General features: G+C 39.8%; 1 protein-coding gene across 1 annotated transcript; it reads right to left on the bottom strand.

Annotated features, from left to right (window-relative positions):
- Positions 1-2,328: 2,328 nt before the first annotated feature.
- LOC124135361 (phospholipid-transporting ATPase ABCA3-like) lies at positions 2,329-22,512 on the bottom strand. Its single transcript, XM_048388426.1, has 19 exons — positions 21,877-22,512; positions 16,392-16,631; positions 15,298-15,548; positions 14,183-14,420; positions 12,114-12,287; positions 11,714-11,895; positions 11,302-11,430; positions 10,845-10,974; positions 10,349-10,503; positions 9,405-9,560; positions 8,582-8,792; positions 8,056-8,305; positions 7,631-7,776; positions 6,232-7,221; positions 5,841-6,059; positions 5,202-5,713; positions 4,817-5,004; positions 3,941-4,111; positions 2,329-3,812 (listed from the first exon to the last, which is right to left on the bottom strand). Exons 1-19 carry the CDS (start codon positions 22,358-22,360, stop codon positions 3,359-3,361), a joined length of 5,280 nt encoding a protein of 1,759 aa, XP_048244383.1. The 5' UTR covers positions 22,361-22,512; the 3' UTR covers positions 2,329-3,358.
- Between the last annotated feature and the right edge of the window lie 97 nt (positions 22,513-22,609).

Below are 22,609 nucleotides of genomic sequence, written 5' to 3'. Positions count from 1 at the left end.
GTGGCTACCTCAGGGCCAAGAGACGATTCCACTCCAGGTAACGAATTGAAAGTTTTATATCAGAAGAGTAAATTGAAATCGAACCTTCAAATCAAAGCGACCCGTTGAAATCCTGGGTAGAATAGGTCTCCAGCAACCCATGCTTGCCGTAAAACGCAACTGTGCTTGCCGTATAAGGCGACTATGCTTGTCGTAAAAGGCAACTGTGCTTGTCGTAAAAGGCAACTGTGCTTGTCGTAAAAGGCAACTGTGCTTGTCGTAAGAGGCGACTTACGAGATCGGGTGGTCAGGCTCGCTGACTTGGTTGATGCATGTCATCGTATCCCAATTGCGTGGATCGATGCTCATGTTGTCAATCACTGGATTGTCTGGTCCTGACTCTCGATTATTTACTAACCACAGTCATATAGCTGGAATATTGCTGAGTGTGGCGTTAAAGTAAAACATCAAATCAAAGCTGATCCATAACATAGGACACGGCTCCAGTCTAACGCTTGGTAACAAATAACAAAATAATATTTTTTTATTCACAAATAGAACATTATGGTGAGTAACAAGGCATTTAATAATTTTATTCTTTTGGTTTATACGGTAGTCACTATCAATGATAATGATACCAGACTTTGTCGTCTAGATACTTGTAGTTCTATGCAACACAGTTATTTTTTGACAATATGGATATTCTATTAATCGTGCATTCAGTTTAGGATAACCGGTTGTCATGGGTGCATTATTGACCAGCTATGACGTCATAGCATTTAAGAGTGGCGTCATATTGTCTTCAACATGCCACATTTGGCTTTCAAAGGGGGAGAGTGGGTCCGGACCCTCTGGACCCCCCTCCCGCTCTTGATCCGCCGCACACTGAGTTTACCCCTGAACTTTGGTACAATTCTTATCGTGGTCCCGCGTTCTATAAGGTAATCGTATGAACCCTTGCTGTTATCTTTCCAGATACATCACATACTATTGTTGCCACTCACACTCACACGGAGCACGCACACACGGAGGCACGCACCTACAAAAATCAGAACATATAAACACGGCTGGCCCAGTCGTCTAAGGCGCCTCGATTCTCTGTGCAGAGTTGCGTCCCTTGCGCCAGAAACCTATGATTGTAGGGTTCGAATCCCGGTTCGACCCGATTACGTTTCTAGGTTTGTCAGCACCATACCCGTTCTCGTGGGTTTCACCGAAGTGGTAAACGTCCTCCCACATTAAGCTGACACGCCGTGATATAAACCCACGAGCACGGGTTTGGTGCTGACAAACCTAGAAACATAATCGGGGCGAAGTCTGTGAAGAGAGTAAAACATTCAAAATAATACAGAAATGAATAAATAATAATGGGTAACAAACTATATTTTGAAAATTTATTTCAGAGGTATGTGTATTTGGCTACTAAGTAGATTCCACCAACATAATACAAACATTAATTTAACATAAAGTATGAACAGTTACACTGTGTGAAAGGCGGTGAGGTAAATTGAGTTTAACGTCGTTTAACGTCGTCCAAGATTATTGCACTTATATAACGACTTGCATGCAGGTATGTGTGTGTGTGCGCGTGCGTGCGTGTGTGTGGATGCTTGTCCGGACTAATGAGATACAATGACCCAGTTTAATAGGAATATCCCACTCAGACACTGAAAACCAACCCCAAGCCGACCATGCAGGGTAACAACAAGTACCATCTTTTAACGTCTTTTGGTATGACACGACCGAGGATCGGACCCCGGACCTTCCGTTCTCTGGGGGCACGCTCTACCACTAGTGGTCTTTGGTAAAGGAGCTGAATGCGAGGTTGACTTTGTATAATTTTACATTATTGCACCTCTTCCAGATCAATCTTCTTTTCCGGTTGGGTACTTATCGAAGGTCGTGGCTTAATTAGCACGGCCATCTAGGCCTGCAAGCTGATTGGATATAGAATATACACGATCGTGTAATTAGTTGCGGGGGACACCTGTGTTGTATAGATATAACACTGGTATGGATTCCATGTATGTCAACAGTATGGCCAGTGGGGGCGTGTCAAGTAACCTTGTTTTAAAGTGAATTATATAGTTTTATCATTGTAAGATAATCTCTTTTCAATAACAATTCCGCGATTTCATGTTAAAAGAGAACTCATTTTGTCATGTAATTATTTGACACAAATAATGTGAGGTGAGGTGAAATGGGGTTTAACGTCGCGTCCAAGATTATTGCACTTATATAGCGACGTGAATGCACGTATGTGTGTTTGTGTGGCTGCTTGTACTAGTCCGGGCTGATGCCGATTTATAGTGCTAGCTCACTGAGATACCATGCCGCAGTTTAGAGTATACTGACTCCGAGCCGACCAGTCCTTGTTTTATCCCCTTTATGCCCTGCGCCAGACAGGGTAACAACAAGTACCATCTTTTAACGTCTTTGGTATGACGCGGACCTTCCGCTCTCCGGATCCACTCATGCGAAGGGAAGTACAATGTACAAATGGCCAGTGTTTAATTGTGGATAGGAGAATGTCTTAGAGTTAGAAAGAGTAAAGAAGAGGTTGCTTTGCCGAGAACGTGTGCAGCAAACCATGACCGTTGACGGAGGCTTGCTTGCTAGGGTGCGAACGAGAGGGACGGCCTTGTGCGATCAAACGTGTAACTTTTGAAGTTACCCCCAACATGACCATACATGGAGCCTCTATATCTGCCTCTGCAGTATTTTTACTTCAACCTTTGAAATTGACAGACTGGACTGAAGTGCAAATAAACATTTTTAGATATTTTGAATACGATATTTGTATTAACATTGTTACGATCTATCCAATTCTGCATAGTTATATTTTTTCCATAAGACTTGCTCTTCAACATAAAATTCTGAAAACAAGACTCCCTTTGTTTTCTAATGAACTATCTAACTTTTTCAAATTTAGTAAATCGTTACGTTTTTTGTCGCCATTGGAAAACCTTAATCAGAAAAAAGATTCCTTCTTAATAGTTCAGAATAAAAGTAACTGAAAATCTCTTATCATCCCTTTCGACTCGCTACATAAGCATACACAGATATGTAATATACATGTATGCATGCGAATATATGTTTTGATACATATGTTAAAAAACAATATTACATTCTGGAAGGTTGTTTACCCTGATACCATCGTTTAACGACATTGGATTGTAAATATGGCACACATGGCATGATGATATGTTGTGATAATAGCTTAGGAATACATTTGTGTATCAGAAACCTTAAAGCTAAGATTTGGATTATTTGGAAAACCTGTATAAGATCTAGAGTACATAACCATTACTTGGCCATGTCTCTCATATTTGTCAACTGTGATGTTATTCACTATAATGTACAATTATTCTAAAATCCCTCAACAGCAGCAACATATTCTCTTGCAAAGGCTTGTTTTATCCTCCTTTGGTGGAATCTGCCATCGTGTAAATGAGAGGAACACTTGTTCCAGGGTTGTTTGGTGAACTGAATAGTCCTCGACAGAGAACTGCACCTTGGATTGTTCCATCACTGTGAAGACCTGGGCGAGACTGACGGCGTTGTAAGGAACTTGGAAGTGAACATAGCCCTGATGGTCGTCGAACACGTGGGTGTTGGGATAGGATGAAGTGATGAAGTTCACAAGTGGTTCTGTTGGAGCGGGAGCTCTTTCTTCTGATACTCCTGGTTGAGTTTCAACTGTTTTCATCCGAGCTATCAGTGTGTAGCCCTGGCCGAATTTGGTCTTCAAATGTTGTGGTGTTCCAAGACACACAAATCTTCCATTCACCATAATGGCAATTCTTGTACACAGAGCGTCACATTCTTCCATGCTGAAAAGGTTAGATTAAATTTAGTGCTGGTTGGTTATATTCAATGTGTCTTGCCATTTCAAGGATTGGGCGTCTCATTAGTATCGTGCAAAGAACTAAAATGTCATATATGTCAACATTATACTAACCTGTGAGACGTGAGCACGAGGGTCCTGCCGCACTCCCGGACCTTTGACAGGACGTTCCAGAGCTGCCTCCTGGCCTTGGGGTCCATCCCTGTGGACGGCTCATCCAGCATGATGAAGGCTGGGTCTCCAACCAGAGCGATGGCGGTGCTCAGCTTACGCTTGTTACCACCACTGTAGATATAATTGAAATACATCTAATATGAGTGAGTGAGTGAGTTGGGTTTAACGCCGCTTTTAACAGTATTCCAGTTTTACCGCGGCGTGTCAGCTTAATGTGGGAGGAAAGCCTGAAATGATGCAGGTCTCAGACGTTTACCGTGTCTACGAGCACGGGTATGGTACTGACAAACCTAGAAACATAATCGAGGCGAACCGGGATTCGAACCCACATTCATAGGTTTCTGTCGTAGCCAAGGGACGCAACTCTGCACAGTGAACCGCGGCGCCTTAGACGACTGGGCAACCCGTGCCCCCACACCAATATGAAAGAAATGCATACATACTATTAAACAAGTTAACACGTAAATACAAACAAGAATATTTTTTTCTTTTCAGCATTGTGAGGAATTTATCTGTAATTTATTTATGTTTGTTTGCTTGTTGTTTAACGCCGCACTTAGCAATAGTCCAGGCATACGACGGGGGACTGTAAATAATCGAGTCTGGAAACAACAATCGAGTGATCATCATGATCATCGATCCACGCGATTGGGATACGATGACATGCATCAACCAAGTCAGCGAGCCTGACCACCCGATGCCGTTATTCGCCTCTATCGACAACCATAGTCACCTTTTACAGCAAGCATGGGTTGCTGAAGACCTATTCTACCCCGGATCTTCACGGGTCAATTTATTTATGTAAATGCCCTTCACCTGTACTCCGATATTGGTTTGTCTGAATACTGCCTGAGCATCATGATATCCAGCAGGTTGTCACAGACTCCTTTGATGCGGCTCTCCGGCACTCCCTTGAGTCTGGCGTACATGGTGAGAGTCTCTCGTCCTGTCATCTGATCAATTAGGGCATCAAACTGGGGACAGTAGCCCATGTTCTCTTGCACCTGTGATCAAGTTGAATAAGTAATATTTTATGGGAAACATACACAGTGTCAATGTGTAAAAGACATTTTCGGAGTATTGAAGTGATTTATCATATACTAACATACATATAGTATCACAATCTTTTAATATAGCCCATTGTGGCATCAAACAACTTATTCTGCTATGTTCTTCCTGATAAAACAAAGACGTGAGTTACCTTTTGGGTGTGATTCTTGATGTCGAAAGACTGTAAGAAAACATTTCCACGTGTCAGCATGACGTCTCCAGTAATCATTTTAAATGTGGTTGTCTTTCCTGCACCGTTTTGTCCAAGGAGACCAAAACACTCCTTCTCTGGTATGCCCACACTCAGATGATCAACAGCAACGAAGTTCCCGTATCGTTTGTAAACGTCCTTCAGGACCAGTGCATCTGAGTTCCCGTCTCCAATGGGTAATTCATCAATGCGTTGCCTTTCACTGAGAACATCTCCATCCTCTGGAACGTGTTGAATTGGACTGAGGGACGATGCACCGGGCTGTGGTATTTCTGTTTCCTGTGGTCTAAAGGCATACCAGATTCTCTGTGGTATCTGATACTCAATGAACAGTGTCACAGACATATAAACCACTGCCTGGAACAGCATAAAGACAACATAGCGTCCCACTCCCGGGGAGTCCCAATCCAGGAAGTTTTCAGTGAATTGAAAACAGTAATCTCCACATGAATCTACAAAAATCAAACAATACGAAAATGAACAAATCATATACCTGATAAAATGAAAATGTGCCAAAAAACGCATTCGCTGTTTATGACTCACATATATGTCTATATAAAAGTAAATATGGAAACCAACCTTTACAGCATGGTTCTCCCCCTGTTGTTGTTGCACAAAGTGATGTGTAGTTTTTCTTAATACAGCTGTCAAGGGTTTGATAGTTGCTGTACATATCCATGTAGGACTTCCCAAAATTGTAGTGAGGGAAAACTAGTAGAAATATCCAGTCTGCGACTTTAGCCTCAGATGTCTTTTGTAGGGTGGTCAGCATAAATGCTGTTAAAAGAGTTGCAAGACCTGTTTGGAGAAAACAGAAAACTAAATAAAATTGGAAATAATTACTCTGGCTCCTATATGGGTTTTTACCAGTTACATTTAAACTTACCACCAAAAACATTTGAAAATCGCTCACAAAATATGGACAAGATAATTTCATTGCGTTAGTTTAGTACATACTTAAATACCGCACCTGTGATAATGTTCAAGATGATGATGACAACCATCCCGGTTGGAGGGGACTTGAACATATACTGGAGAGCATACATGAAGGGCAGAACTGCCAAACCATACACAAGCAGGATGAGGAACACGATGCCTAATCTCCCATCTTCTGTATATGCTGGCGACTGGAATCCTGCAAACACAACCAGCAGCAACAGGGATGGAATCAGGTAGTTGATGTAGTCCCAGACAAAGTTGGACAACCAGAAGACAAATGATCCAACCCCACTGACAGTCTGAAGATGTTTGGCGCCCACCAATCTCTCCTTGACAAGGAAATGGACGAATGATGACGTTAGGAAGGCCATGCCAAAGATAAGACAAAACGCCACAGAAAAGCCGAGTCCAGATACAACTGAAAGTGTGTTGCGTGATGTCTTTTTTGCATCAAGAGGAAGAGGGTTGTTGATAGTGGTAATGGAATGATCCTGAGATGTAAAATGTTTGAGGATTGCGTTCATCATGAAAGACAAAGCTATGGGCTGGCTGTGGTAAGGTTGTCCATTAAAAATACCAATTGCTTCTTTGCTAGATTTGAACTGGGTTCCAATTATCATTTTCTTGTTGTATCCACCAACACCAAGATCCTTTCCTCTTGATAAGAAATAGCTTGTCATATTATTTGTCGACATCATCTCAGGTTTGTTTTCAGATCCTGCAAATTGATCATGGTATGCCTGTGCAAGTGTCTGTGGTAGTGGTCCAGAACCTCCTTTATATGGGACGTAGGTGCCTTTGAATGGTGCCAAGTCTAGAGTTAATGGAACTTCGACTACTTCGCCTGGGTCTACCTTGCTGATTGCCAGAGCAGCAATAGCAAAAAGTACTGGCAACAGAAGCTGGACAATGGTGATGGTCCTATTCCTCAATGTGTGAAGAGCCTTCTTTACAAACAATCCTCTGAAGCGAGACAGCTCCAACATTATTCCTCTGGTTTTGGTGAATCCCTTATTGAATGCTGAAATAAACACATGACTAATTAACAAACAAATAAATAAATAAATAAATCACATTTTCTTTGTGTCGAATAGCAATAGTATTGAGGGCATGCGAAATAAAATTACACAATAAATGTGCACAATGAAAAACTAACTGATATTGACATATTGTAACATATTGATAACTTACATTATTAAATAATTATAATGATAATATGGATTATACGTATGTGGACGTATGGATAAAACAGAGCACTTTTAACCCACGTGTACGCCTCGATAGAATTTGAGTGATATTTTCCAATCCAGTAGAGAAATGAAAATCACATTTTTGATATGATATTCATGGTATCTTTTTGTTTTAAATCTATTTTTCAACAGTTAAACTTATACTATAAAAAATAAATGTTATATTAAACTGTTATTGACCTAATATATCTGCCGTCCCCGCCTCTCTCATTTCATAGTTGCCGTTGCTCAAGCCATTTGTTTCGTTAGATATCAAATTGTTTCTTGATCCTGTTGGGTAGTCTTCATTGACATCTCCATCCTTCTTTTGCTCCTCCTCGCCAGCTCTATCCAACAAATACAACATCCAATGTGTTTAGATTGATATTGCTGAAATTTGCTTAGGTACTGTATTAATCATTACCTACATGTTACCATACAATTGTATGACGCAGTTGCAATATTTAACAAATCAAAATGCCACGACATTTTAAAAAATATTTTATCGTCAATTTACAACAGATCATTTTAAACACATTTGTAAACTGATACTTTAATGATGGCAGTGTGTACATATTCCTTACATAAACTCGATACACTGTTTCAAAATAACTGACACCGCTCACTTGAGGAACACTTCCTCCATAGTGGTTGCACTTGCGCCAAAACTGGATATGCCAAGCTTCTCCCTCTGGGTTTCAATCTCCGTGAAGAGAGCAGCAAAGTTGGCTGACTGGTCATCAGGCAGCAAGTAGGAGAGTTCAGCATTGATCTCACTCTCCATGACTGCTGTAGGGACGTATTGCTGGACAACTGCCGTCACTGATGCCACCTGACAGGTTGGTCCCTTCACCATCACCAGGTGATAGCCAGCTCCTAGAAGACAAATATGTTGCCAGTGATGTTATGAGAAGTCAAAAGTAACACAGACAACAGACACCAGCTAACTTGAAATCGTTTCAGACAAGGTAGGATTTTACATAAACACAAACAGTGAACTCGAACACGGTTATCACGAACTGCCAGATATTACGAACTGGTCTTTTGGCCCCAGACATTTGCTATTTATATGCAGTATACATGGTCCATTTGAGTTCGTTATAACCAAAGTTTACTGTGTACATAATTACAAGCATAACAACTCAGTAGTACCATAGAGTTTCTTCAGGAAGTACGATGTCCCGCAGCACTTGACCACCCCTTCTGCCATGATGGCGATGCGGTCACCCAGAAGGTCAGCTTCGTCCATGAAGTGAGTGGTCAGCAGCATGGTCCGGCCCTGTCTGTTCCTCTGAAGGATGTCCCATGTCTGTCTCCTGGCTGCAGGATCCATACCGGAAGTCGGTTCGTCCAGGATCACGATCTGAATCGCACATTTGTATTAGAGACAAGTGGAATTAATACTATGTGGATTCTCAAAAGCTCAAAGGATTTGCTTGACTTTTTGCAATCTCAGAAAAAAAATAAGCGCCATTTTGTCAAAGCATTTGATTTTTCAACTTTGTACACCACTATCCCAAATGACAAACTTAATTCCTTGATCCATGGCGCTTTTGTTACAAAACGTGGTGGCCACAGATACAGTTACGAGGTTCAGGGCAATTTGTGAAAAATGAAAACAAAAGCCATCTGAAGTTAACTGAAAAAACAATGTGTGAAATGCCTGACTTCCTCGTTCATATAATCTACCGCAAATTTTGTGGTAAGGCATTTAGGAAAGGAATAGGTATCTCTCCATGTCAAGCAATATTCCAGCAGCTCCAGTTTTTGGTGTTTACATTTCACAATAGTCGGAATCGTACAATCGACTCTGATTCAAGCAGATATTTCTATTGCATATAAATAGGGTTTTGTCACTTTATTTAGTTTTTAATATGTACCACATTATTGATATGGCTAAATTGTAAATGGTGACATCGATAACCATATTGTTTTCTTCAGGATAAGATTTATTGATTAGCTAGTAATGGACTACCTTCGATCCTCCAATCAGAGCAATGCCTACAGAAAGCTTCCTCTTCTGTCCTCCAGAAAGATGCTGAGACTGAGTGAATCTCTTCAGACTCAAACCAACTTCATTCATCATGGTGGTAACATCAGATTGAACATTTTTGCTCGGACAACCTTTCAACTACAAAAACAGAACATTTCATTGTTTTTTTCTTGTTTTGTATACGCCATTCTTGAACTCGTGGATTTTACGAATCGGAAAATGTCTTGTGTTTGCGCTTGGATTTCCTTTCATGTTAAGTTGACAAGTCATGCTTCCACCGAAATATACTGTTATATCATTCACATGCATTAAATCGTTTTTCTTTTTGTTTTCCGTCTAGATTTTCCTGTCATGACATGGATTTGTCTACAAAGAAAATAAAGAAAAAAACACGGGTGTTTGCAAAAGAAACAAATGTGCATATCTATGCAAAGTTTCGGTACACAATGTCACGATGTCTCGCAATACAAAGAGAAAAACATTGGAGTTAGTTGTGTAAGATTGTAAGGACATACACATAGGCAAAAGAAAAATGACAAGCCAGTTTCTGTGATCCTTGAGATGTCCCACTCTAATTCTAACAAAATTGTACAAGTTTCAGTACTAAAAAATAAAATAGTAAAGAAGATCTTAGATAACCATTATTTGATAATAATATTTCCTCCAAACTTCTGAACCAAACATGAAGTAAGTTCAGTGTTTTGTAACTGGCCACTTATCAATTATATCTATTAGGTCATCCACAAACGAAAAGGAGTGATTTATTTCCTCTGTCATGAACTGTCTACATGGGAAAGATCAACATAGCTCATCAACCGACTATCACTGGGAGCCATATATAATGACATATAACACTTTATCAACTGTTCATTCAATGTTCACTCATATTGTCCAGGATTCTGATTGTGTAGAAAATCGAAACTTACACAGGCGAAGAACTCAAGATGTTCCTCAACAGTCAAGCTGTCAAACAGGATGTTGTGTTGCGGACAGAGACCTAGACTTTGCCGGACACTCTGGATGTCATTGCTGATGTTATAACCGTTCACAATGGCGGTCCCTCCAGATGCAGGGATGAAACCTTCGAATAAACACACAAGTGTTATCATTACTGTTACCAGATCAAGACATAAAGACCACACATGTGTCAACAGCAGGGTGTAAAGGATGCTACGAACTGAACGTTTACATACACCCCTAAACCCCCAGCCTCGTGGTGTGCGAGTCCATTCAGCTCGTAAAATGCCGTACCCCCGCTAGAGATACGTGTAATTCGAAATTCACTATCAACGGGAAGGTTTGACTAACGATTTCCTTTAGAAGTACATCTGGTATACAGCCGTAATAACACAATTCAAAGGAACATACCCGTATATACACAACGGGCATGAATACTTATTTTAAACCAGTGACTGTATATACCTGTAAGAACAGACATGGTTGTAGTTTTTCCAGCACCGTTGTGACCCAGGAGGACAGAGATCTGACCCTCGTACATGTTGAGACTCATCCCATCCACAGCTACCTTCTTCTTAGATCCAGAGCCGAAAATCTGCGAGGCAAGAATACATTTGGATACATTGTACATTGTTGGTTTGGGTTCATAATGGTGAACATTGTGTATTTGGGTACAGAATGGTGTGTTATATGAGGAAACTGATTCTCTTTTATTATGTAAACTGATGGAGTATAAGTAGAATATAGTTTATTGAATTAAAATACATTGCACCTTATGATGTTTAAGTTAAGGATGGTGTGTAGAATGCGGATTATTAATGAAGATATTATCAATTATGATCTTAGATTTGATAGTGTATAGTAGTCTGATGTTTCATAATGCAAAAGTAAGCATATTATTACAAGTATTCAATGTTCCTACCTTTTTGAGGTTTTGGATGGATATTCCAGTTTTCATACCACTTGGTTCCTTTTCAAAGTGTTTCTCATCCAAGTGCTGATTGCTTGAATAATCGGCATTACTCTGCTTAGTTCCACACCAGTAAGAAGCCTGGTATAACAAATGTTTGCGGATTTCTAAATGTAACTAACATTGTGTAATCCTATAAATTTGGTTGGTTCTTACACAGAAAATAGAATAATTAACTTTAATATGACATGAGATGGCATAAATATGACTCCATATTGAACACAATGGAGCGTTAAGGAAACTCAAATTGATGAAACATTTTGCTTAGAATGTACAATGTGTCAACTTTATAGGTTTACATCTTTACAACCTAACTTTGAATCTTTACACCATGTATGGCATAAAAGCCACCGGAAGTACTTACAGTGAAAGGGAAATAGAATGGTTTCGGCACACCAAACTCCCCTGGCCAAACATTGTCTATATACCAGGTGATGAGAAGGTGAATTGCTGTGTCGCCTAGCAACATCAAAATGGCATCCAGCAGGGAGAAGTTGTCATCCACAGTAGCGGGCTCATGAAAATTAGACCACTGCACACCCGAGCCTACACAATGTAAAGACCAAACATAAAACGTATTCCAAATAATATGCACGAGTATGTATTGCCGATAGAATATACTTTTCAGATGTAATATACTGGGTTGCATATTGTCCAAAGAAACAAACATACGAAGTCTATTTTGCAATTTCTAAGGGATGCGCTCAAATTCAGTATTACTTATCCTTGTCATACATGTATTTGGATGGTGAAAAGAAACACACCAGCTCCTTCGTAGAGTGTTATGACCTTTGCTCCAAACGCCATTCCCACATTAATCAGAAGACAGGAAGCCAGTTTAGCTGGCCTGGACATGTTCTGGTATATGATCTGCAGGTAGAAGTACGGGCAATAGGATATGAAGAACACGATCCCGCTGATTGCTGCTCCGATGTTTGCTGAAATGTAAAGAAATCATGAAAAATGTGTACGCATGACAACTCATACTATGCCCATTTCCTAAAAGCACCGGGTTCGTTTTTCAGACTTCGTTATTCGTTATTCGTTTTTCTCCTTTAATATATGACAGCAGGTTCGTCTTACATCATCATCCAAAAGCTGTTATTTAGAACCTTTGAATAACGAAAACCAAACCAGCACCTGGTTTCTTATTAAGTTCATGTCCAAGAAAATATATAAATAAATGGAAAAAAGAATCTGCTAGTTTTTATTTATGTACTTATTTACAATAGAGACTTAAATTGTGGGAAACCCCTTTGCAGAAGTAACCCTCATTAAATATTGACTGTATTTTAGGACAAATTTACAAATATAGGTATATTTAATTGTATAATGAGTGTGGCCTCTTCTCGTAGACCCTGCCACTGTATCCCTTTCTTCAACCACTCCACAGAAAAAAAACGTTTCTGGTCGAGGCCATCATCACACACAACAGAACAGAGTCTTACAATGTATCTATGTTTTCATGGATTATATGACTGGTCAGTTAATGGTAGTGACATATCACACAGATAGAGTAAGATGTCTTACTACTCTCTCTGATACTATGACATTAGATTCGTTTGGGTTTGTAACTTTGATCGTTGACTACGACCTGGAATGGATCCCATGATTGTATTTATCATAAAGGTGGCAAGTTAACCTCACGTTTGTTTGCAAAGTTCTAGACAACCACTTGCATAGTGCAGTAAACTTAGATTATAGTTCAGTAGAGTTCAAGACTTCAGTTAACATAAGTGTACATTGTCTGTATAGATACATTGCCATTTAGTATTAAAGCAGTCAAATGGATCAGTTTTGCATTGTGACGTATATAACTTTCTGTCCACAGCAAATTTACCTATAGAATGAACACAACTGCTATCTGACGAAATATTTTTTGTAGAAAATACTGTCTGGGTAACTCACTACATATAACTGTAATTAAAATTATCATACAAGATTGTAAGTGGTATTGTAACCCTTTCCTACAAATAAATTGAATACAGTTTGATCTATCCCCTTTTAGTTCGTTATTATTCACCCATAAACTGCCGGAAAGAATCCGACTGAACAGTGTTTTAACAAAAGATGAGTGGTGCTGTTTTGATTCCAGTTGCTGGACAGCACTTAGTAACTAAAAACTGCTTGAACATGAATTAGACTACCTCACATTTGTCACTTTGTTGGACATGAACTGAAAACTAAAATGCTGCAGTTTAATTTTTCGTTATTCAAAAGTACTGAAAAACTAAACAGCTTTTGGACGTTTTAGACGAACCTGCTGTCATATATTAAATGAGTTTCAGTGTATTTGTCCACATTACTGTAGTTGTTTAATATACAGCCTTTGAATAACGAACCCGGCGCTGGCTTGTTTTTCGTTATACGAAAAACGAATGACGAATAACGAACCCACTGTCAATACGGTATCTTATATTTGTTATACCAAGTCTGAATAACGAACCCGGTGCTGGTTTGTTTTTCGTTATTCGAAAAACGAATGACGAATAACGAACCCGCTGCTTACTTCAGGCCCCTTTGACATTTCACCGTTCATCAACAATAAGGATAGCATTAGCCACATGAGTATTAATCCAATAGCATCCTAAATTGCCGGAAATATTATTGATGTTTTCGACACTGAATTTATCAGCTTATCTAGATACACTTCGAATTGTATTTCTTCTTACATTCTGTGCATGACAACTGCCAAACGGAAGAACACACTTGAATACAATCGTCACACTTTCATAACATATTACAGATAGTAAGTTTAGTATTATGAAATCAATATGTCTAAAAGATTTACGTCAATGTCAGATCTAAAAGTCACGTAATAATTGACATTTACCCCTTTGAGCGAAGACGCTGATCATGAAGCAGTAGGAGATGATGGAGACGCCGTAACAGAGGAGGAACACAAAGAACAGGGAGGGATCTGATTTGGCCAGAGCAGCTCCATTTCCACTTGCATTAATGCCACACAACAGAGTATACAGCGCCATGATTACCAACACATATATAAAGCTGGTCAGAAACCAAGACGTCCAGTGAGCTGCAGCACTCAGACCCATCAGCTTCATGGACTCCTGCGGAGGAAGAAATAGATCAAGTCTTAACTTACAAATAGGCGGTTGGCTAGCCTCATGGTTGAATCATTAACTTGATACGCCGACGATCCGGGTTCAATTACCCACGTATGTGCAATGTGTGAACCCCTCCATTCATATCCCCCTGTCAGGATAGAGCTTGAATTTGGCTAAAAGCGGCGAAAAACTTTACTCCCATAACTGACAATGTTATGAAAGATCTTATTTATATTTAAAACTGTGAGTGAAATATATTGTGACAAACCACCGGCCGTGGGGTTATCGGGGTATGTGTTGTTGCCCAACAATCTAAATACATGTAATTCGCTATACAAAGTCGTATCCTGTGACCATACCAGGATCCGCTGACAGTGGACTTGTTTTTTTATTAAAGGGAAATAGTCAGGTTTTACGTAACTTTCTTTGTGTTTACGTTGGACGTACCTCCTAAGTAAGTCTTATACTGTTTAGCGCAAATCCTACCCAACTGACTCATTCACACACTAATTACACAATACCTAGGAATAACTGTGGTTGCATTATTATATACATATTATATTATTATATCCCCACATACACAATAAATTGAAAATCCATTTTGTCAAAATGTTGATTTTATATTTAAAGAGAAAGTAAAGGTGGTGCATAGAACTACAAGTATCTTGTCGAAAAAGTCCCTAAACTTAGAATCTGATTAAATAATTTATTTATTTTCAACCAATGACATATCGACACCCAAATCCATTCGTTTTAAAATGCCTAACATTTCATTGTTTATTGGGAACAAACATATTGTTGGCAGGCATATTGAGAGTACAAATATACATGTGATAACCGCTACCGTGAATCGTTTTCCCAAAATTTATTTATGACTTACTTTCAGTTTTCTTTCCTTCTCGTAAACAACTCCCTTTGTTGTCTGGATGGCCATCAGGATGAAGCTCAGCATCAGCAACACCGGAAACGTGTACTGCAGCAGCAGTGTCATGGTGTCATCGATGTAGGGCGGGTAGGGCATTCGCAGCATTTGAACCTTCAGGTCTTGCAGTATAGCGATTGAGTTCGGGTTGAAATGTTTGATGATGGCTTCATAAAATATACGCTGCAGAACCACAAAGTCCTCATAGTCTGAAATATATTGACATGCTGAAGGGTGTCTTAACAAGCTTTTAGAAGTTAACACATAGGATCGGGTAGGTGATTTTCCCTCTGTCTTCGTGCAAAATAATGCAAGAACAGTTCATATCATAGTACCGAGTACTTATAGAAACAATCAAAATACTGTTGCAATAGTATTTCTAATAGCCCAGTAATATAAAAACAGTGTTGTCACCCCTATTCTATGACGTCTAAATGGATGGTCAGACTTGGTCACTCGGTTGACAGTGTGTCATCGTACCCTAGCGCCGCTTTGATATAGCCGGACTATTGCTGAGTGCCGCGAAAAGGACAAACAAACAAATTGTATTCCAGGTCACTGACCGTCATGAAACAGTTATTATCTGGATACTTGTTATCTCACAGTGTAAAAGGGTCGCGTCGTGTCATGGCTTTGACTGTGCTATGAGTATACAATGCATGGCGTTATGAAACCTTTTTATTTTTCTACTTAGTCCTTTTTGTCATGAGGTATTAACATCATCTTTGAATTGAAAGTTCGCTTGAAGCTAAATGTCCAGTGCACAAATGCCAACTAGTTACTTGGATTGGATCCCTGGAGCTAAGGTCCGGGTTGGAATTGGTATTTTGCAACCCATCCGTGTCGTACTTGTAAGAGGCGACAAACGGATCAAGTATTAGAAGTCGCTGACTTGGCTGATGTATGTCATCCTATACCAATTGCATTGATTGATGCTCGCAACGTAAATCAATGGATTGGCTGGACCAAACCAGTATTTATTACAGATAGCCGTCATACAAGTGGTATATTTATGAGTGCGGCGTTAAACAACAAACAAACAAAAAACATACCTGGATCGGAACCACCTCTTGGTCCTGCACTAGCCACGAAGGGTGTGGTCTCCGTGGTGTGCCACGAACCCCCATATTGGTCCCCTTTGGGACGAATGGCACATCGCAATTTCTTGGGCATGACGGTGTCTGTCATTGCAACGTTTTCAAATTCAACAGCAAAGCCAACTTCTTCAGAATTGTAACTGAAGTAGTCCAGCATATCTTTTCTCGATGAAAATCCTTTGAACGTAGGCAAGCCTGTATGAATGGTAGAAATGTATATGCAATGAACCAATGCTATGCCTGATCTCAGAAAATTGTAATGGGTCGGGTGCTGATGTAATGGTTGTTAGATACTTTGAAAGGGATGAATCGTGTTATAATGCCATTGCTATCCTGGTAATAGGATATAAGTTCAAATATAAGATAAATAGGTAAAGAATATTTAGGATGCATTCAAGGAACCAGGGTAGGAGAGGTTCAGGAGCTCACTCTTAGTGGATGAATTAAACTTAGGTATGGATGTACCGAACCAGATTCTTTCCATGGAAACTGTACAGTATAATGTTAAACCTACAAGTATGATCACATTTGATTTCAATCGAAGATTATATTCAATTCAAAATACATGTATTGTTGTTATATACTGACGTGTCCATAATCAGAATCCCCTCATCTCTCTGCAGCATAATTATTCAGGAGCGACTAAAGATACAGTAGAACGCGGATATGAGGAACATGGACAGAGCAAACGAACGGATACAACAAACTGTTACAAAATCCCTGATTTATCTTCTCTTTATTTTTACATGCATGATTAGGGGCGGCCGGGTAGCCTTGTAATTAAAGCGTTCGTTCGTCACGCCGAAGACCCGGGTTCGATTCCCGACATGGGTACAATGTGTGAAGCCCATTTCTGGTGTCCCCCGTCGTGTTATTGCTGGAATATTGCTTAAAGCGGCGAAAAACCATACTCACTCACTAACTATATTTTCATATAAAACGTACGTTTATAACGAACTCTTTTCGGTGGACTAACGTATATAGCAAACTCATACATCTGATCCTTGACAAGCCCAAAGACAACTAATTAGTGTACACTGAACTGATAAACTGAACTCACTCAGAGTTAAGTGAAGATGTACATAAGTTATCTGTTGACATTTACGAGATAAATATGTTTATAGTTTTTTTCCACAATAACATCTGATCCCCACCTTAATTCGAATGACTGTTTTCAATAAGAATCAATAGTCAACAAGAAACACAACAATATTTTTTATCAATTTGGGTCTAATGTTAAGTTGCTGAGGTGCTTCGCAAATGTGTTTTAATGCATTCCAAACGTGTATAAACTACTATCATGTCTAATATTCACATGTAATCAAAGGCACAAGTAACTCTGATCTACATGTTTATAGCATTATAATAACTCAAAACTTCTTCCTTTTCAAAGATTAAGTGTATGGGGTTTTCGGTTGTCTGAATATGAATTTTGATTCGATTCCGTTTTGAATACAAATTCAGCAACTTCTTTCTATACTAGAAATATCAGGTTGTTTTCTACCACATTAGAGACGAACAGCACTTAGAAAGAGAAAGAAATGTTTTAGGTATGTTTTCCTTGTATAGCCCATTCTTACTGATACAAGCTACCCTGGCGCGGCTTGACAAGTGGTTGGCCGTGAACACAGTAAGAAGATGGATAAAATTGTGAACAGGTAACGTCAACACAATCACAAGTTTCCTAAACAGATTTCATTGGGTGTCAGAGACTAAATAGCGGTAGAAATCAGTGATGGCACCAGGTTTTCACGGAAAGGGTCAGCATGTCCTGCCCTACAGGTAGCACCCGCCACTCATACAATTTGCATAAAGTACATGTAAGTGTCTGTTGCCTAGCAGGGGCGGTCGGGTAGCCTAGTGGTTAAAGCGTTCGCTCGTCACGCCGAAGACCTGGGTTCGATTCCCGACATGGGTACAATGTGTGAAGCCCATTTCTGGTGTCCCCCGCCGTGAAATTGCTGGAATATTGCTAAAAACGGCGTAAAACCATACTCACTCACTCACTCACTCACTGTTGCCTAGCGCCGCACAGCTGTACTCCTGCCACACAACGGAGGCTTCTAACAACCCAGACATTTTATTGATCGATGGAACGGAAAGTTCAGTGACACGAAATCGTATTTACTGAGTTTCTTGAAACTGAAAACGATATCTGTGTGTGTGTGTGTGTGTGTGTGTGTGTGTGTGTGTGTGTGTGTGTGTGTGTGTGTGTGTGTGTGTGTGTGTGTGTGTGTGTGTGTGTGTGTGAACATACATTCATAAACATTGATAGTGCAGACTATATGTACAGTGTACAGTGCAGATTACATACAAGTCATACGCTTGTACATGTGTGTGTTTGTTTGTGTGTGTTTGTGTGTGTATGTGTGTGTAACTGAACATACATTCAGAAACATTGATAGTGCAGACTATATGTACAGTGTACAGTGCAGATTACATACAAGTCATACGCTTGTACATGTGTGTGTGTGTGTTTGTTTGTGTGTGTTTGTGTGTGTATGTGTGTGTAACTGAACATACATTCAGAAACATTGATAGTGCAGACTATATGTACAGTGTACAGTGCAGATTACATACAAGCCATACACCTGTACATATGTGTGTGTGTGTGTGTGTGTGTGTGTGTGTGTGTGTGTGTGTGTGTGTGTGTGTGTGTGTGTGTGTGTGTGTGTGTGTGTGTGTGTGTGTGTGTGTGTAACTGGACATACATTCATAAACATTGATAGTGCAGACTATATGTACTGTGTACAGTGCAGATTACATACAAGTCATACAACTGTACATATATATGTGTGTGGGTGTGTGTGGGGGGGAGGGGGGGTGTAACTGAACATACATTCAGAAACATTGATAGTGCGGACTATATGTACTGTACAGTGCAGATTACATACAAGCCATACACTTGTAAATGTGTGTGTGTGTGTGTGTACATGTGTGTGTGTGTACATGTGTGTGTGTGTACATGTGTGTGTGTGTGTATACATGTGTGTGTGTGTACATGTGTGTATGTGTGTGTACATGTGTGTGTGTACATGTGTGTGTGTGTACATGTGTGTGTACATGTGTGTGTACATGTGTGTGTGTACATGTGTGTGTGTGTGTGTACATGTGTGTGTGTGTACATGTGTGTGTACATGTGTGTGTGTGTGTGTACATGTGTGTGTGTGTGTGTGTGTACATGTGTGTGTACATGTGTGTGTGTGTACATGTGTGTATGTGTGTGTACATGTGTGTATACGTGTGGGGGGGAGTGTGTGTGTTGGGGTGGGCGGGTGTTAATATACATACATTTTAAAATATTGATTATACAGTTTATATATGTAAAGTGTACAGTACAGATTACACTCTAATGGAATGTACATAGGTAAGTATGTCACTTGGTAGTGCAGACTATATGTACTGTGTACAGTGCAGATTACATACAAGTATACAACTGTACATATATATGTGTGTGGGTGTGTGTGGGGGGGAGGGGGGGTGTAACTGAACATACATTCAGAAACATTGATAGTGCAGACTATATGTACTGTACAGTGCAGATTACATACAAGCCATACACTTGTAAATGTGTGTGTGTGTGTGTGTGTGTGTGTACATGTGTGTGTGTGTACATGTGTGTGTGTGTACATGTGTGTGTGTATACATGTGTGTGTGTGTACATGTGTGTATGTGTGTGTACATGTGTGTGTGTGTACATGTGTGTGTACATGTGTGTGTACATGTGTGTGTGTACATGTGTGTGTGTGTGTGTGTACATGTGTGTGTGTGTACATGTGTGTGTGTGTGTGTGTACATGTGTGTGTGTGTACATGTGTGTGTGTGTGTGTGTGTACATGTGTGTACATGTGTGTGTGTGTACATGTGTGTATGTGTGTGTACATGTGTGTATACGTGTGGGGGGAGTGTGTGTGTTGGGGTGGGCGGGTGTTAATATACATACATTTTAAAATATTGATTATACAGTTTATATATGTAAAGTGTACAGTACAGATTACACTCTAATGGAATGTACATAGGTAAGTATGTCACTTGGTAGTGCAGACTATATGTACTGTGTACAGTGCAGATTACATACAAGTCATACAACTGTACATATATATGTGTGTGGGTGTGTGTGGGGGGGAGGGGGGGTGTAACTGAACATACATTCAGAAACATTGATAGTGCAGACTATATGTACTGTACAGTGCAGATTACATACAAGCCATACACTTGTAAATGTGTGTGTGTGTGTGTGTGTACATGTGTGTGTGTGTACATGTGTGTGTGTGTACATGTGTGTGTGTGTGTACATGTGTGTATGTGTGTGTACATGTGTGTGTGTACATGTGTGTGTGTGTACATGTGTGTGTACATGTGTGTGTACATGTGTGTGTGTACATGTGTGTACATGTGTGTGTGTGTGTACATGTGTGTGTGTGTACATGTGTGTGTACATGTGTGTGTGTGTGTGTACATGTGTGTGTGTGTACATGTGTGTGTGTGTGTACATGTGTGTGTACATGTGTGTGTGTGTGTACATGTGTGTATACGTGTGGGGGGGGAGTGTGTGTGTTGGGGTGGGCGGGTGTTAATATACATACATTTTAAAATATTGATTATACAGTTTATATATGTAAAGTGTACAGTACAGATTACACTCTAATGGAATGTACATAGGTAAGTATGTCACTTGGTATGTTCCACCTGGTACGTAACTGTTATTGTATGCCAGGAGCAAAATACCGCAAGAGAAATTGATAAGTGCGTTGCGATATATACAAATGGATGTTTCTGAACGTCTTAAGTTTATAACTTATAGCTTGTGAGAAACAACATGATAGGTGTCAATAGTGAAAGGAAAGGAAAGGGCCAGTGTAACATACATCGCCTTTTACGGCAAGCGTGGGTTGTTGAAGACCTATTCTACCCCGGATCTTCACGTCGAAGGATAAATATATACTGATACATATATCAATATTCTGACTTGTGATTCGTAAGAATATTCTTTTTCTATCTCTTTTGGGATCTTTAGATCAAATTCCAAGCTTTGTATTTTATTGTTGTCATGAGTATTTGAGTCATTCATTCTATTTGCAATATTGTAGATATAGTTTCTATTTGGACATATGTGTGTTTAGACACGAAAAAACGGAATATGGATTCGTGATTATTAGTTCCTTAAGCAACCACATAAGTATCATATATTCATTAAAACGTGTATACGCAATAAACTTAAAACGAATACTAGTAATACAGCGTTTTTTTAAAGGACCATAATTGGAGTTGTGGCTTTGTGAGGCAATGACAAGGTGAAAGGTGAATGATTCGCGGGTCAATCAATTCAGCCATATAAGCAATATCATCATGTTCAATTAATCCCCATAATCAATATTGTTCAGTTATCAGCAGCACACACAGTATCTTAAACATAAATAAAAATAGAAAATGAACTTACCTGAATAATGATTAAACCTAAAGGTTTGGTTGATGAGTGTTTCGTTAATACCTGTAATCAGTCCAGTGATGAGGGTGTTGTTGGGTGTGAACAGAACAAGGTCATTGGAATAGTACGAAAATCGACGATTCACCGCCCTGGAGGAATACACCCTCGCTGGTTCATGAGTAACCGGTATCATAAATCTAAAGCTGAAGAATATCACTCCAAATAGTAGAGGTAAGAGAATTTCAAAGACTGTCACACAAATCTTTTTACGTTGTAGAAGGAAATTCTTCCACATAAGCAGCCGGAGCTGCGGAAAGAAGGCCATGTTGAACTTGCTGAGTCGCCCTCCTTCGACCTCACTGTGGACGCCGCTATATAAATGTTGAAATCCTGAACGCGACGTTGAAGAAACCTCACCCCACCTCACCTCCTCGTGGTAATGTACACATGCCACACCTGGATCACGTGACGGGATTGCAACATCCCATTTGGTCATCCACCGCGTGATAATGAAAACCCCTTTGTGGATACACACGTTAGTCGATTATATACATAGGATATTTTAAAAGGACAGCTGGCGGAAGATATTATTCTAGAGTTCTGCACATGTCTTATCGGTGACACCTGGTTGGTAACCTAAAAGCCTTGTGACCTGTTTTCTGGGTGGATGAAAGCGTTGGGACATTCCGACCATTGTTCTCTCCATCAGTGGTCTCCCCTTGCGCATTTAAGGTTTAGTCAGAGA

The sequence above is a fragment of the Haliotis rufescens genome, unplaced genomic scaffold, assembly GCF_023055435.1.
Source record: "Haliotis rufescens isolate VD_foot unplaced genomic scaffold, xgHalRufe1.0.p SCAF_70, whole genome shotgun sequence".
Lineage (NCBI taxonomy): Eukaryota > Metazoa > Mollusca > Gastropoda > Lepetellida > Haliotidae > Haliotis > Haliotis rufescens.
Note: the sequence above shows the minus strand (reverse complement) of the source record. Positions and strands in the feature narration are given on the sequence as shown.